Source organism: Lepisma saccharinum, chromosome 24 (genome assembly GCF_977018435.1).
Source record: "Lepisma saccharinum chromosome 24, izLepSacc3.1, whole genome shotgun sequence".
Classification (NCBI taxonomy): domain Eukaryota; kingdom Metazoa; phylum Arthropoda; class Insecta; order Zygentoma; family Lepismatidae; genus Lepisma; species Lepisma saccharinum.
In genome coordinates, this window is record NC_139252.1 from 46,767,672 (window position 1) to 46,782,338 (window position 14,667).

The window sequence follows — 14,667 nt, forward strand, 5'->3', positions numbered from 1 at the left end:
TAATTCCAAACCAAAATGATTATCGAGTGCGACACTGTTCAATGTGTCTTAGAATACGCATTGGGTGCAAATAGATCGCAAGTTGCCCGTTTCCTTTTTCACGCTGGCTTACAATGCAAGTCGAGGAAGAGGAAGGACTGCTCCCTGGAATGGGGGAGGGGGTGAATTAGAAGTTGGTCGAAGGAAGGAAAACGTGACATTTTTACGACGTATTTTACACAGCCGAACCAAAACGAAATTTACAGCCCTTTTTTTTTGTGCCTAGAAAGGTGAGATCTTCCGAGATATCGTATCTTACCAGTTCATCTTGTAACAGACAATGCTCTAGTAGATCCGTATTAAATCCAACATTCATTCTGCCCGATTATCTCCAAATAATCGTTTTTGGTGCAAATTCCAATAACAACCCCTTTGAAATAACTACCTTTTTCCTGGGAACTATGAAAGGTCGTTGTATCGAGAGTTGACTGTAACAAATATGAAGGTAAAATAATTACGTCAACACTTACCAAATAGAAATAATTACTGTATATTTACTGCGCTATTGCGGCTTGACTCACGTAAATAAATAAATAACGTTTACACTTAATTTCGTCATTCACTCCCAGTTACTAATACAAGAAGTCTGAAATGTCCTCACTTCCATCCATCTTGTTCGATATTCCCGTTACCTCAAAACTTTTGATCATCATTTCAAGGGAGATGGAGTTCTATGCCTCACGAACCCATTCAAAAACAATCGGCAGTGACGCACGTTTCACCCATAGGTTTCACCCTCCCGCTTAATGCGAGTTCATGCTGCCTTGATGTCATCCATCTATTATAAGCATCACGCACTGCGACCTTGAACGGGTGGTTGATAACTTTGCTCCCTCCTCTCCTATGAAAAGCCCAACATCTGGAAGTTCAAGGTCGCGTGGTGAATGCATCAGCTACGAAAGCAAGGAAAAGATCGTTTTTATGATCTACTGATCAATTTTAAATGAAATACGTAAATGAAGAAAGTCATTTCTGGAACCTGAATTGTACTGCGCATTATATAAGAGATATATTTTTTTGTTGCTTTTCCCCATCAAAAACGAGGGTGCGTATTATACACGCATGCGCATTATACACGCGTAAATACGGTATATTCATTTCCCCTCTCTTTGAGCACACCAAATAGCCTATATTTGCTAACATTGTTCATTACATGTCACCAATATTGTAATAAGCAAGCAGCGTGTATTCTGTTGTAGCAAATACCCTTCTTATTTTATGATTTTTGATTTGTTTTAACACTGTGTATTGTTTCAATATATATAACCAGTGTAGCAGTTCTTGAAAAGATGCACATCTGAATCATCGAATAGCAGGAACATTTTGTTTATATAAAAACAAATCAGGCTTGATAAAGTGAACGCTGTGGTAACAGACAATTACGAAACATTTTAAAGCACCCTTCTTAGGTTGCGAGTTGCTGCTTTATTTCTTGGTGTTGAAACCAACGTCACAATCACAACCAGGACTAATTCATTCATTGCATTTGACATGGCTCAGTCTTTCGCTTCAGATTACGCTACATACCTGACAACTACTGTGCATTTTTTTTGTAGGCAAAGGAGGAGCAGGCAGAGGAGAAACGCAGAGGGTTGCTGAAGCAGCTCAGGGACTTGGAAGCAGAACTCGAGGACGAGAGAAAGCAGCGCACAGCGGCCCTCGCCTTCCGCAAGAAGCTGGAGGCTGACTACAAGGACTTGGAGCAACAGCTGGAGATGAACAACAAGATCAAGGAAGATGCCCTCAAACAGCTCAAGAAGCTCCAGGTTGGTGCCTTCCTACTATAATGGTCCATAAATGTATAAGTAACTAGCACCTGGGTGTTGCTTGCTGCACTCATATTATTTTTTCTGTAATAATATCCATACAGTAGCATATGTAAAAGTTTGCTGGCTTGGAACTTGATCAGTAAATTAGTAATTTTTTACTAATTTGAAAGTTCCACTGCATCAGGTTTAGAAATCCAGTACTTGTTTAACAGATTTTTACAGTTCTGTATTTTTTTATAGTTGCATGCCATGACGAGATAAGTTACCAACTAGGGCTGAGCAATACCGAAACTGATGTATCGATATTTATTTGCCGATACCTACTGATACTTTTCCGGCATTTTTAAGTACTCCAGGAAAGACCAAAATGCCGTGAAAATTTCACAAGTTTTGTGTCAAAAAACTTAATTTTGTCATAACATAACATGCAATTTGATATTCTGATGTAATTCTAAAATATTTTTAAGCAAGAATCTTGTAAAATGGATGTATATAATTATTATCTAGTGGAATACTTAATCACTAACATTAAAATATATTTTGAGCAACTTTTAATTGTTACAGTTTTCAAACATCGGTATCGGTGAGAGTATTGGTTCAAAGTGATATCAGCTCAGTCCTATTATCAACCCAACCTTCATGCTTAGTAGGGATGCACAGATTAGTGGCTGACTCAGTATTGGCTGATATAAGCACATCACTGCATCAGTATATTTGCCAAAAATTTAATCATCCTTTATTTCTTATCTAGTTCAAAATTCTGACATTTGTTATTTTTTATGAATATAAATGCAGAAGTAATTTGTGTATTCTGATTTTGTAATGCAGTTCAATAGGTTTTGCCTTACAATCAGTGTATTTACGTCACTTACTTACGTAAATTAATGGAGGTGGTGAATAAACAATTCAGGATCTTCATGGAACTTTTGCTGTTTTCTATTGGAATCTGTAGAATATCAGTTATCAGTGTGGTGGAACCACGATTTTACATTTCCCTGCACTTTTAAAGTTATGTCCTCGGAAGAACATAAAATCTTAAGTTCTACCGTATCAGAAAATGTATATTGGATCTTTATATTTGTATTAGCAAAAATTTCATCTCATTCCTATTAACGTAGTATGGTGATTTATGTTTCTGAGAAAGAAAGCTTTGGGTGCAAATTAATATACTGAAGATAAGTACACGCTTATCTGTGAAACAAGTTTTTATGAAGTTCTATAAATTTCAGTTCCCAAGAGGATGATAGCAGTGGCCACTGAAATTAATAAAACTTCATAAAATTCAGTTTTGTGGATAAGTAAGTACTTCATTTCAGTATATTAATTGTGAGGTGATATGTGCATTTCTGTCTGGAAATTGCAATCGGAGAAACTTGTTGCAAGTATGCATCTTAACAGTTTTCGTGAGATTTCATACTGTGAAAAACCCCAGGTGGCAAGTGTTGCTTGTTGCCTCTGTGCAAGATCTTCCTTCGTGGCTGAGCTGTATTGATATGCGACTTTTCGTCTTTGTTCAGGCCCAGGTGAAGGACTGCCAGCGCGATGCAGAGGAGGCCAGAGCTTCCAGGGATGAGCTGGCCAATTCCACCAAGGAGACCGAGAGGAAGCTGAAGACGCTGGAGGCTGAGCTTGTGCAGATGGGAGAGGATCTTGCAGGAGCCGAGAGGGCGAGGAGGGCTGCTGAGGCCGAGAGGGACGAGTTGCAGGAAGAAATCAACAACAGTGCTAACAAGGGGTGAGGATAACACTATTTAAAATTATAAATCTCAATGTTTTTTCGTACTGCAGAGTTCAGACCTTTCAGATACAGTCATATCAGTAAACCCAATAGATTGAAAGAAGAAACTGTTAAGGGACCTTTTCAGACACTTGTCGTTTGCAAATGAATCTTCAGAAATAAATGCAACCTCTCGTACTGGAGTGACACACAATGCTTTGACTGGGTCATTTTCTCAATGACTTGCATTGTTTCGCCTTGGTCTCTTGATATCACATGCTTTTTTGTACACGCTGGAGGGTAATGTGCCTATTCCAGTTAGTGCAATTTGTAGTTGCATTGCATATCACTTGTCGTTTCAGTCCTAGAGCTTCCTATTGTAAAGAAATGCATATTGTATACAATCTTCATAGCCCCAAAATACACAAGAGTTTTGGCACACAATACAAAGCAAAGACATCATTCCTGTAAAATTTTCCTGGCTGACTATTGCCCCTCAACAGAAGTGCTTGTGACTACTTTTTCTTTGTAAAAACTTTGAAAATCCTTTGATCCAATAAAAATTATTCTTGCCCCTTATCTGTTTTGAAATATGTATTAAACTTTTTCAAAAACCTGATTGAAATTTCGTATTAAATTTGAATCAAATCATTGTCTCAATTTGTTGTAAATATTTTAAAATTTTATTTCTTAATAGTTTGAATTTAAATCTACAGCTGGAAACCCTTAAGTCTTTTATATTGCAGTGTTTGATCCTCCCAGTTCACTGGTAGGATAAATTACAGTAATTTATCTTAATATATCTGTTGGTTATGAATAATTTACAAACATGTTTACTTTCTCCGACAGAACACTATTGGCTGATGAGAAGCGCAGGCTGGAGGCGAGAATTGCAACCTTGGAGGAGGAGCTGGAGGAAGAACAGTCCAACTCTGAAATCTTAATGGACAGGGCTCGCAAAGCTCAGCTATCGATAGAACAGTTGACAACAGGTGAGGTTTCACTGTTAAGAGTTTGAAGTGTAAATAGTACATGTGGGTCATTGTGAAATTTTAACTGATGCTGATCAGGTAATGATGTGAAATTTGCAGATGACTAATGTACTATTAATCCAGTAGTAAGTGGCAAATGTTCTGTGAAGACCCTAATTAATTAATGTAATCGGGAGACTGTAGTGGATTTTACCTCAGGGAAATAAATGGCATATTCTGGAATTTTAACTTATAGAACCAGATTGCATGAATTACGTGGAACCCAGACTTATTTTCTTCTATTTTACATTTTCCTGTATTACGCAGGTCAATCATCATGGTCTCAATAGAACAAAATCTTATAAAAGTTACAGCAATTTGCTTGTTTCCCCCCCCCCCCCTAATCTTGGTCCCACAAGGTTCCACTGTAATACTTTTATGCGAGCACACATTCAGTTATAGGCTACTTACAGAAATATCGGATTGGTAAAATTGTCAGCAATTTGTTCAAAATATTGATTAATATTAGTGGGTGAATATTCCACTCCAATTATAAAAATTAATTTACCAGAATTTTGTTTTAAAAACATTCAAAAATTACAGAATATAAAATATACCTGTTATGTAATCGCAAAATAATTTTTTCACATTGTATTGGTACAAAATCAATGGAAACTTCAAATTTTCCTTAACTTCCAAGAGAATTAGTCTGTGAAAGCGTTGTGCAGCATTTTCTCATTTTCTCTGCCATCTGTAAATAAAATCTAACTGATACTCGTATGTTGGTATTGGCTCAGCCCTATTCCTATTCCTGCTTCACTCCTCAAGCTACAATTTAAATTTCCTGGCTGCTGGGCCTTCAAAGGCTTTTGAGTGGGCTCCTCTGCATTATTGCAGATGCTGCATTTGCAGACTATTATAATGTAATACATAAAATGCTTGCACATGGTGTCCGTTTGTTTAGTGTGTCAGATGTGAAGTCTTACAGAACTTGTTTTAATTTGGAAAAATTGTATCTTTAACAGATTTGGCAGGCGAGCGCTCGGCAACCCAGAAGCTGGAGAGCCAGCGGATGCTGCTGGAGAGGCAGAACAAGGAGCTGAAGGCCAAGCTGAGCGAGCTGGAGACTGCCCAGAGGACAAAGACGAAAGCCACCATCGCTGCCCTCGAGTCCAAGATCAACAACTTGGAAGAGCAGCTCGAGGTTGAAGCAAAGTAAGTGAACAGTTTGCTCTGTTTTGGAATATAAGAAGGGGGTTGGATTCATGTTCAGCTAAGGCCAATTGCAATACTGGCTGATAAAAAAGATAGAAAAAAAAGGTAAAGTGCTCCCCTGTGCTTAGCACCACGCCATGAAGGCATATAGGGGGTGTGGAGGTAACGCCCCACACTTTCTTGATCCGGTCATGAATGGGGCTGATGTGATCAGCATCACGCCCCTGTCCGCCTTTACCCCCCAGGTACCCATGTTATTCGACGCTGGGTGGGAGCCGGGGCCGCTTCCAACGTTAGAAAAGTTCCCGGATTGAACCGGCCGGGGATCAAACCCAGGACCTTTAGCATGGTAGTGACACGTTACTGACTGAGCCACCGTGGCCAATTGATGTTTTCATAATTGTTAATTAATAAATTAACTAAGCAAATTTCTTCCCCTTCATACTGCTTCCATAATCTGTCGTGGACTTAAAAAAAAGGATTGTCAGTAGGTAATAAATATATTGATCATAAATTTGTGGTTTTCTTACACTCTTATTTATTTACTGAAAATATATACAGTTACATTCCAAGATTTTACATTTTCCCACATTATACATTCAATCTTAACTTAGCAAAATGTTATAAAATTTTCCTCTATTTTTTTTCTCCTCCAGTTTGCGCTCCTTAAAAATGTAAAATCGAGATTCCACTTCATAGTGTTGAATATACGAGGGGCATGTAAAAAAAAAAGGGCTGATTTTATTCTCTGTAATAACCAATGAAGTATTTTGATGGTGCATACCCTGGCTACTTTTCTACAGTCACCATGATGCTCCAAGCATTTTTGGTACTGTGGAACAAGTTTATGTAGACCTCTGTGTAGAAATTGCCGCCTGGGATCTCAGCCAGTAGAGAACTTATGTCTTGAGAACTTCACTATCATCGAAACGTTGCGAAGCAAGCCACTTTTTGAGGTGAAGGAACAGAAAGTAATCACTTGGGCCAAGATCGGGACTGTATGGTGGGTAGGTGATTAAAACGTTCCCATCGGAATTTTTGAATTGTCGCAACAGTACGGTCAGCTGTGTGTGGGCGGGTGTTGTCCTGAATAAGCAGAATTCCAGACCGTAACATTCCTCTTCGCTGGTGTTGAATGGCACGTTGCAGATTAGACAGTTTTTGGCAATACACATCTCCTGTGATAGTTCATCCCGGTTTTAGGAATTCCATGAGGATTACACCTTTTTGGTCCCAAAACACGGTTGCCATGATTTTGCGATGTGATGGTGTTTGCTTGAATCTCTTTGGTTTCGGTGAACCGGAGTGACACCATTGCATGGATTGCTGCTTGGAGTCACCAGTGACTGTATCCAGTCACTATGTGAGAAAACAAGTCATCCCCATCCTTCTCCCAGCGGGCCAAAAAATCTCGTGCTGATTTCATTCTTTCATCTTTGTGTTTGTCAACATTTTTGGCACCCACCTCGCACACAGTTTGCAATAACCCAGATTGTCCGTTACAATTCAGTGCAATGTTTTATCAGACACTTTAGGAAACTCCTTGCCTAGAACAGTAATGGTGAAATGGCGATTGGATCGCACTTTCTCATCAACACATTGCATAAGGTTGTCCGTCTGAACACTAGGCCTGCTGCTCTGCTAGTCTTCATGAAGATCTGAATATCCTTCCCGAAAATCATGCCACCATTGTCTTATCTTTCCTTCACTCATTACTGTTGGTCCGTAAATGGCACACAATTCCCGATGAATGTCAGCTGCACTCAGTACTTTTGCGTTGAGAAATCTAATCACTGACCTAATCTCGCATTTTGTGGGATTTACTATTACAGCAGCCATTTCAACTTCTTGCTACTCGCATGCACCTCCACACTGAGAAATATACCTCTGTTGCAGGCACAGAACACTAAAGCAGGCTTCCGTGCACGCGCAGCGTCGTCAGTGTTGCCAGTCCCAAGTAGAAAATTATCGGTCCTTTTTTTTGTTTGACGTGTGCCTAGTAGTTTCCCTTACTATACGCATTGGAAATTAATTCTCTAAACCTCAGGATATAATATAAACATGTAATGTTACATAATTTATGGTGGTCAAGCACATTAAGTGATCTCTCGCCATTGCTCTTCAGTTCCATGTAATTTTCTTTCATTCCCATCATCACAATTAGCCTAAAGCAAGGAAACAAAATATCTTATGTAGGATAATGATGATCAAGTGTCTGTCATTTCATTATTATTGATAGTGATCATTTCTCCTGAACTATTGCTTGTTTCTAAATATAAGACTAGACAAAATTTCCTGCTCTTAGGAATTTGGAAGTATCTGTGGTAGTTCAGACGTTAGGGCATTTGACTACCATGCGAGAGACCCAGGTTCGATTTTCAGTGGAGGAGAACCGGGAATTTCTCCACCTATTCAAGTGGTTCCGGCACCCACCCAGCGTCATATAAAGTCTGTACCTGGAGGAAACTCGTGGGGGTAAAGGCAGCCATGGGACGTGGTGCTGATCACATCACCCCCACCTTCGGCATGATCAAGAAAGTATGGGGTCCTAACTCCCACCCCCTATACGCCTTCATGGCATGGTGCAAAGCACAGGGGAACACTTTACTTTTTTTTAGGAATTTGGAACAAGAGTGTTTAACTAATAAAAATGCTAATACATAATTCAAATGAGAATGTATTATTAACTATTAGTTGATATGGTGCTCTGTGGCCATCGATGTATTCTGTATGAAGTGTCAATTAACTATTGTTACAAGTATGTGTAATTGAAAACTGTTGATGCACAATATTTTGTATGTTAAATGTTGTCACTAATGTTCTTTCAGGGAAAGATTTGCTCAGCAGAAGACCAGCAGGAAACTGGACAAGAAGTTGAAGGAGTTGCTGATGCAGCTGGAGGATGAGAGAAGGCACGCAGACCAGTACAAAGAACAGGTAGAAAAGGTGAGTCAAGCAAAGAACATCTGGAATCTTAAGTTCCCAGTGACTTAGCCACTATACTCTCAACTCAGTGTTCTGCATAAAAGTCGAAAGTGTGATCAATGTTTGCCACCTGTCTAGCAAGGAATTAATTTGATTGTTTGTAACTTCTTTGTAGAACAATGGGTATCGTATTTCATCTCATAATCATTGCACTCTGTTTTTTCGGTCAAAAATTGGTTTATAACCTTTCATTGTGTAATCATTTCATCAACATGTCAGATAACAAATCCAATGATAATGGTACAGATTCTTCGGACATAGAAGATTAAATTTTCTAATTCCGTACTTCGCAACACCATAGTAAATTTTCTTGTGTGCAATATTTTGACTATAATACAGAAATTAATAGCAACTAATGTGTTAACTTTTTGAAATCCGGAAAAACGTTCGCTTTCCATCCATCCTAATCTTGCACCAAAAATAGTAATAAATAATTTCTAAGTTCTGGTAATACCAACACATAAACAAAACCCATAATGGTCACACTTCACCTTTTTGCAAGAAAAAAATCATAAAATTGTGACAATTATGCAGTGAAATACTGTAAGTTGTGCAGAATAGATTACTTCCACGTATCCACGAAACATTGCAATTAACTTGGAGGGTACAAACATTCCATGCAGTTACCAAATTCACATGTACTTTGCTACATTTGTTGTAATATTTCAGTTCTAAATACATTCATGAAATCCTGCAGATCATAGTTGTTTTTAACATTTGAGTAAGCAGTTTATTCTTTACGTAGGTGAATGCTCGTGTGAAAGCCTTGAAGCGACAACTCGATGAAGCAGAGGAGGAGATAAGCAGGGAGAAGGCACAGAAGAGAAAAGCCCAGAGGGAATTAGAAGATATGCTTGAATCGCACGAATCGATGACACGAGAAATTAGCAACTTGAAAAACAAACTTAGGTAAGCCTGTGTTTTGCAATTCAATATACAGGAAGCGTCGATATAAAGTCAAGTTGTTTCACGCCTTTCTACAAAATCATGTCTGTAGGGTTTAATGATGACTTTTTTAAACGAGATTGCAATTGCATTACCTTGTTATAGCAGAAACTTTGGTAATTACGTAATTGTATTAATATGTCAGTAGTTACAGTCAGTACAATATCTGACTAATACATGGATTAATATTCCTATCTTATACGAGGTGGTATCAAAAGGTTTTGCCTGTTGAGGTATAATTGGTTTAATAATGGAAAGATTGAAACAATGAACATACATATAGTTTGCCTGTAGTGTCCTCTACTCAGAGTTACCCTTACTCATAGTGCCAGCATTTTATCCAGCCCTCAAAACCAGTTTGGAAAAATTCCACAGAAAACTCCCTGCCCCACCGTTTAGAGCTGTTTTAACCTCCTGTAGGTCATCGAATCTCATGCCACGAAGCACAGACTTAGCTCTGTATAGAGAACACCGCAGGCAAACTATATGTATGTTCATTGTTTCAATCTTTCCATTATTAAACCAATTATACCTCAACAGGCAAAACTTTTTTGATACCCCCTCGTATATGTACACAATCTGATTTCAGGAAGAAAATTTTCAGTCTGTTTTTCTTTATAAGCAACTTTGATACTCACCCAACCTGGGAGCAATAACAACACCCTGTATACTTCACTTCAACTATTTGTTAACATCACTGTCATACAAAATATTTTGTAGTGTGTAATGCCCAACACATGAAATGCAGCTATGTAATAACCATCTTTACAATTCCAGCTCCCTCAAAAAAAATCCTGCATACGCTAGTGATTAACATGATTGCTTCAACAATTTACATACCTTAGATTCATTGTAAATGGTATTGTACTTTTCAGCAAAGCAGTACAGGCAAACGATGCTTTTTTTTTAGTGCTTTAAATCAAATTTTGTTTCGCAAGGTACAACACATCCTCGTGGACTACAATTGATCCCAAACACAGACATATTCAACCCACAATGAAGGACTGCTATCTAGAATTATTTAAATATGTGGCTACACATAGAGATAGTTAACTAACAAAGATTCTTTTTCATAGTGAATATGATGGGACAAGTGACACTGCTTCTATGTAAAGAATCAGAGGGAAAAAAAACTTGGTACTTCAAATTCAGGTAATTTGTAATCTTGGCCCGGCCCCTACTTTTGAATACCAGTGGATTCCCTTTTCAACCATTAAAGAGTACCAAAGAGTTTTAACACAGAGGAGCCCCCTTTCCCCCAGTGTTTCTGCATGCTTTCCCCAAGCAGGAATGAATGTAAGTAATTTCTGTTATCAGGAAAGGTAGAAATCCTAATTGAGTATCTACACTTGTGTGAAAGTAAGGGTCACTTTAGAACATTTAACTGGTAACACTAATTTCCCTGCTTTATAAAACGTTTCCGTAAAGTGTGTATTGGTTTTGTAGATTGTGGAGAAAACTTCCCTGTTGAATGGTGTAGCATGCTTGTAGTTATTTGCTCCCCTTTTTGTATTTATTTGCATATTAGTATGTTGCTGCTGTTCTGAGAAAATTTTGTGTATTTTTTTTCTTTTTCAAAAATCATATTACTTTTAGATATAAGCTATTTTGTATTAAATAAGGTTGCCTTTGAGCTTTCCCTTCTTCCATTGTAAGGATTATTTTTCATAGAGATTCAGTGTGCATGCCTCAAAATGGCTTTTCGTCTACAATTCATCAGTTCAAAGGGTTCTGAATTTGATTCCCATTGGAGGCACATTGCACGGTCACTACAATCCCACTTTAAACTATGGAATCGTGCAGTAACCACCAGTCACTCTTTGCTCTTCTCCAGAATGTACCCCGTTTTACCACATTCCTGATGAAGACTTTCCGTTTAGAGGTCGAAACGTTGAATTTTATCTTTGTACAGATTTCTCCAGGTGCATTTTTATTACTGTTTTATTAATATGTGTGCAGTAACACAGGTTATTGCCATTTTTGTTAATTAAGATTTCAGGAATCATGGAAGTTGTATCGAGGTGATTTTTCCACCAGTCACTTGAATTTTTGAACACCCTGTGTCCTGTATTAATGTATGAACACAATCTGTTGCAGGAGAGGAGGTACTCCTGGTATAGGACTATCACGATTAGGCCCATCTAAGCGAGGCTCCATACAGACCGGCGCAGGTGGTGACGACACAGTTTCCACAATCCAAGATGATTCTGTGGACGGAGAGGAAGAGACCAACTAATTCCTGCCGTACGGAGTGCGGCCACACAGATTGAGTAACTTATCAATGACCATGTGATTGTAAGTCGGCTGAAAGCAGAAGGGAATTTTTGTAGCCAGCATTAAACTTATTGGACGTTCTCCTCATGTATTCAGTACATGGCCTTTTTTTTTTTAAACAAACAAATAAGGTATAATTGATAATATTATTATTATTATTATAATTTAACACTGTGATTTAGTAAATATATTTTCTAACAAACATGTTCTTTAGCAGTGGTAATTGCTGAGGAACCCAGACATTCCCCATGTAAAAGGGTCATTCCAGATGTTGTAGGTTTAAACGCCTCATTCTGTGCTTGTAGCATTTAACACTTCTTGCATTAACATTTCTGTGAAATATTATCAAGTGTTGTTTCCTGAATGAAAAAGAAATGAAGTTAGGACTTATTATAGCTGTTTTGCTGAACAGCCACGTGGAAATAGAATGTGAATTCAGTGTAAGATAGTGTTTGTAAAGAAATAAGAGATAGGTTAATTCATTTTCTCTTTTTTTAAAAAAAAAAACAAGAATATAGTCTCTTCGGAGACAATATCAAGTGATGATTTTTTTCTGCCTTTGGTTCCCCACCACAGAATGCCTTAATAAAGGAGAGGTAAGGAGCTGCTAAAGTGTAGAATGATTTTTTAAAAACGTGTGGATGCCGGAGACATTGGTTATGGTCAGTCGTGTCAAATTAACAAGTGGTGCAAAAGGTCTTTGTACCAGGAGACTCAAGTACCTGTACAAATTTTGAAGTGAAAAGGGTTTAATTGTGTAGGAAATTGTACAATTACTTGATAAAACAATATAATAATCTGTGGATAATAACCCCAAGATTGCCTTCTTTTCTACTGTCCATAGGAGCAAGAAAAAGAATCAGGAATCAATATACTTAGTATTTTTTTTGTAATTGTAAAAAATTGTCAAAAAACAAAAAAATCTTACTAATGCATTTTTCATTTATTATGGTATGAATGATGTCATTTTTGTATAGAAAGTAAATTTTTGTACATATTCTCTTTAACCCTTAAATTGGTACATTGTAAGATGGCCTAATATGGTTCAAAGTTGAACCCAGCTTAGCCAACTTGCGGAATGTGAGAAGACGGCATTTCTTGTTATGCTGGGCCTTGCTGAAACAATAAAAGTGAGTTCCAGATTACTTATTTGTTTTATTTCCTGCATCATAATTTCCTTCTTTCCTGATCAATACTTTAAATTGGAAACTGGCAAAAACTTGAATCTCGTGTGTAAAGTGTAGAACGATTTAGGTTCAGGAAATAATTTCTTGGATGTTGGTCATAAGACAGAATATCTAAAAGTATGCATAGTTAGTTTTTGACAAACACTAAATATGAAATAACACACTATAATGTTTTTCATGTTTCTGAAAGGTTTGAGATGTATTTACCGACCATGTTTTGTCACAAAATAATGCGAAATTATCTCTTAAACACGATTTAGTGTATTTACCGCTGCGACATATTTTGAAGTCTAAATTATCCTATGTGAAGCAAAAATGGACTGTTTTACACAGGAATAAACTTAATACAAGGCCTGTTCAAAAAGAAAGCGAACTCTTTTTGTAAATTTTGTATGTAAATTCATTGAAGATAATTTACGGCTGAATCCACTATCCCAGAAGCTAATGGCATTCTGTAGAAATCACAAACTCATTTTCAAAGCTTTACAAAAATACTACAGGAAGACAATGGTAACCGAACTTTTCCTTAGGACAATGGAGCCAAAATTTCTAAACATTTTGAATTCCTGAACTTGTGCAATTTGTAAGAAATTGGTTTTGTTCCAGGAATCTCAATCCACCTGCAATCCTTCCAGTTTCATTTGTGTTCCTGGTTCCAGTACTAAAAGTGAAGGGATGCTATTGCCCCAATTAAGAATATGTTTATAACTTTATTAATTTCATATTTTCCAAATATCCAAATTCTTCTATATTCCTCCAATGATTTGGCCATGAATTTGTCAGTGGCCCCACCTAGGATAATTTGCGTAAGCACCTCCCCACCCCCTTCATTGTCTCCATTTCTACATGCATCCAACCCCATCCAGAAATTTCCATTTTGAACACTGCCTTGTTCAGATTGAAAATTCACTTACGATTGTCCCAAAATTCCCTTTCCAACTTTTAAATCCCCTGTGTTATGCTTTAATCCCCTCTTTAAAAGAGTTCGAACCTGGGATCTCTTGCTTCGTAGCAGGTTATGCTCATCCCCTCTCCTCAGTGCTGTGCACAATCTATACCTGGGTAGATTTAACCTGTATTTGGTCCTCTAAAAATACATTCTTGTATACAGGGTTCCTACGCATCCTGGAAAACCTGGAATTTTAAAATATTCCTTCCAGGCATGGAAATGTTATGAAATTTCACATTTTTCCAAGCTTTACCTGGAATTTTGGAGATTGTCCTGGAAATTCCTTTGCCCCATTTTATTTGTATGAATTACAATAAGTTTTCATTTAAAACAGGTCAGTGTCATGACAGTGGTTTATTTACTTATGTCACGTTGCTGTGTACTGTAGTCATAGTTTTGTAATTGAAGTATAATGCCCCACGCTTTTGTATTTTGTATCGCTTTGAGGTAGAAAATATGATGATAATAATAATGGTTAAAAAAAAGGGTTTGCTATCCTAAATATTCCAAGTTTTCCAAGGATATTATTCTTGTTTATTTGTAATACAAGATGGTAATTTTTTATAAACTTATATATACTTGTGTTTATTTTTTCTACCTTTGTATTTTTTCTGTA

General features: G+C 37.4%; 1 protein-coding gene across 3 annotated transcripts in view; it reads left to right on the forward strand.

Moving 5' to 3' along the window:
• Positions 1-13,060, forward strand: part of zip (myosin heavy chain 10) — a 159,907-nt gene extending 146,847 nt beyond the window's left edge. For 2 of the 3 annotated variants that reach the window (XM_083110829.1, XM_083110830.1), the window contains 7 exons: positions 1,596-1,805; positions 3,326-3,543; positions 4,375-4,517; positions 5,522-5,711; positions 8,540-8,657; positions 9,442-9,605; positions 11,739-13,060. In XM_083110829.1, coding sequence (XP_082966955.1) covers positions 1,596-1,805; positions 3,326-3,543; positions 4,375-4,517; positions 5,522-5,711; positions 8,540-8,657; positions 9,442-9,605; positions 11,739-11,877 — 1,182 coding nt within the window. In that variant the 3' untranslated portion in view covers positions 11,878-13,060. Of the gene's footprint in view, positions 1-1,595; positions 1,806-3,325; positions 3,544-4,374; positions 4,518-5,521; positions 5,712-8,539; positions 8,658-9,441; positions 9,606-10,717; positions 10,794-11,738 lie in introns of all 3 variants that reach the window. The other variant, XM_083110831.1, reaches the window with a different exon arrangement.
• The last annotated feature ends 1,607 nt before the right edge of the window (positions 13,061-14,667 follow it).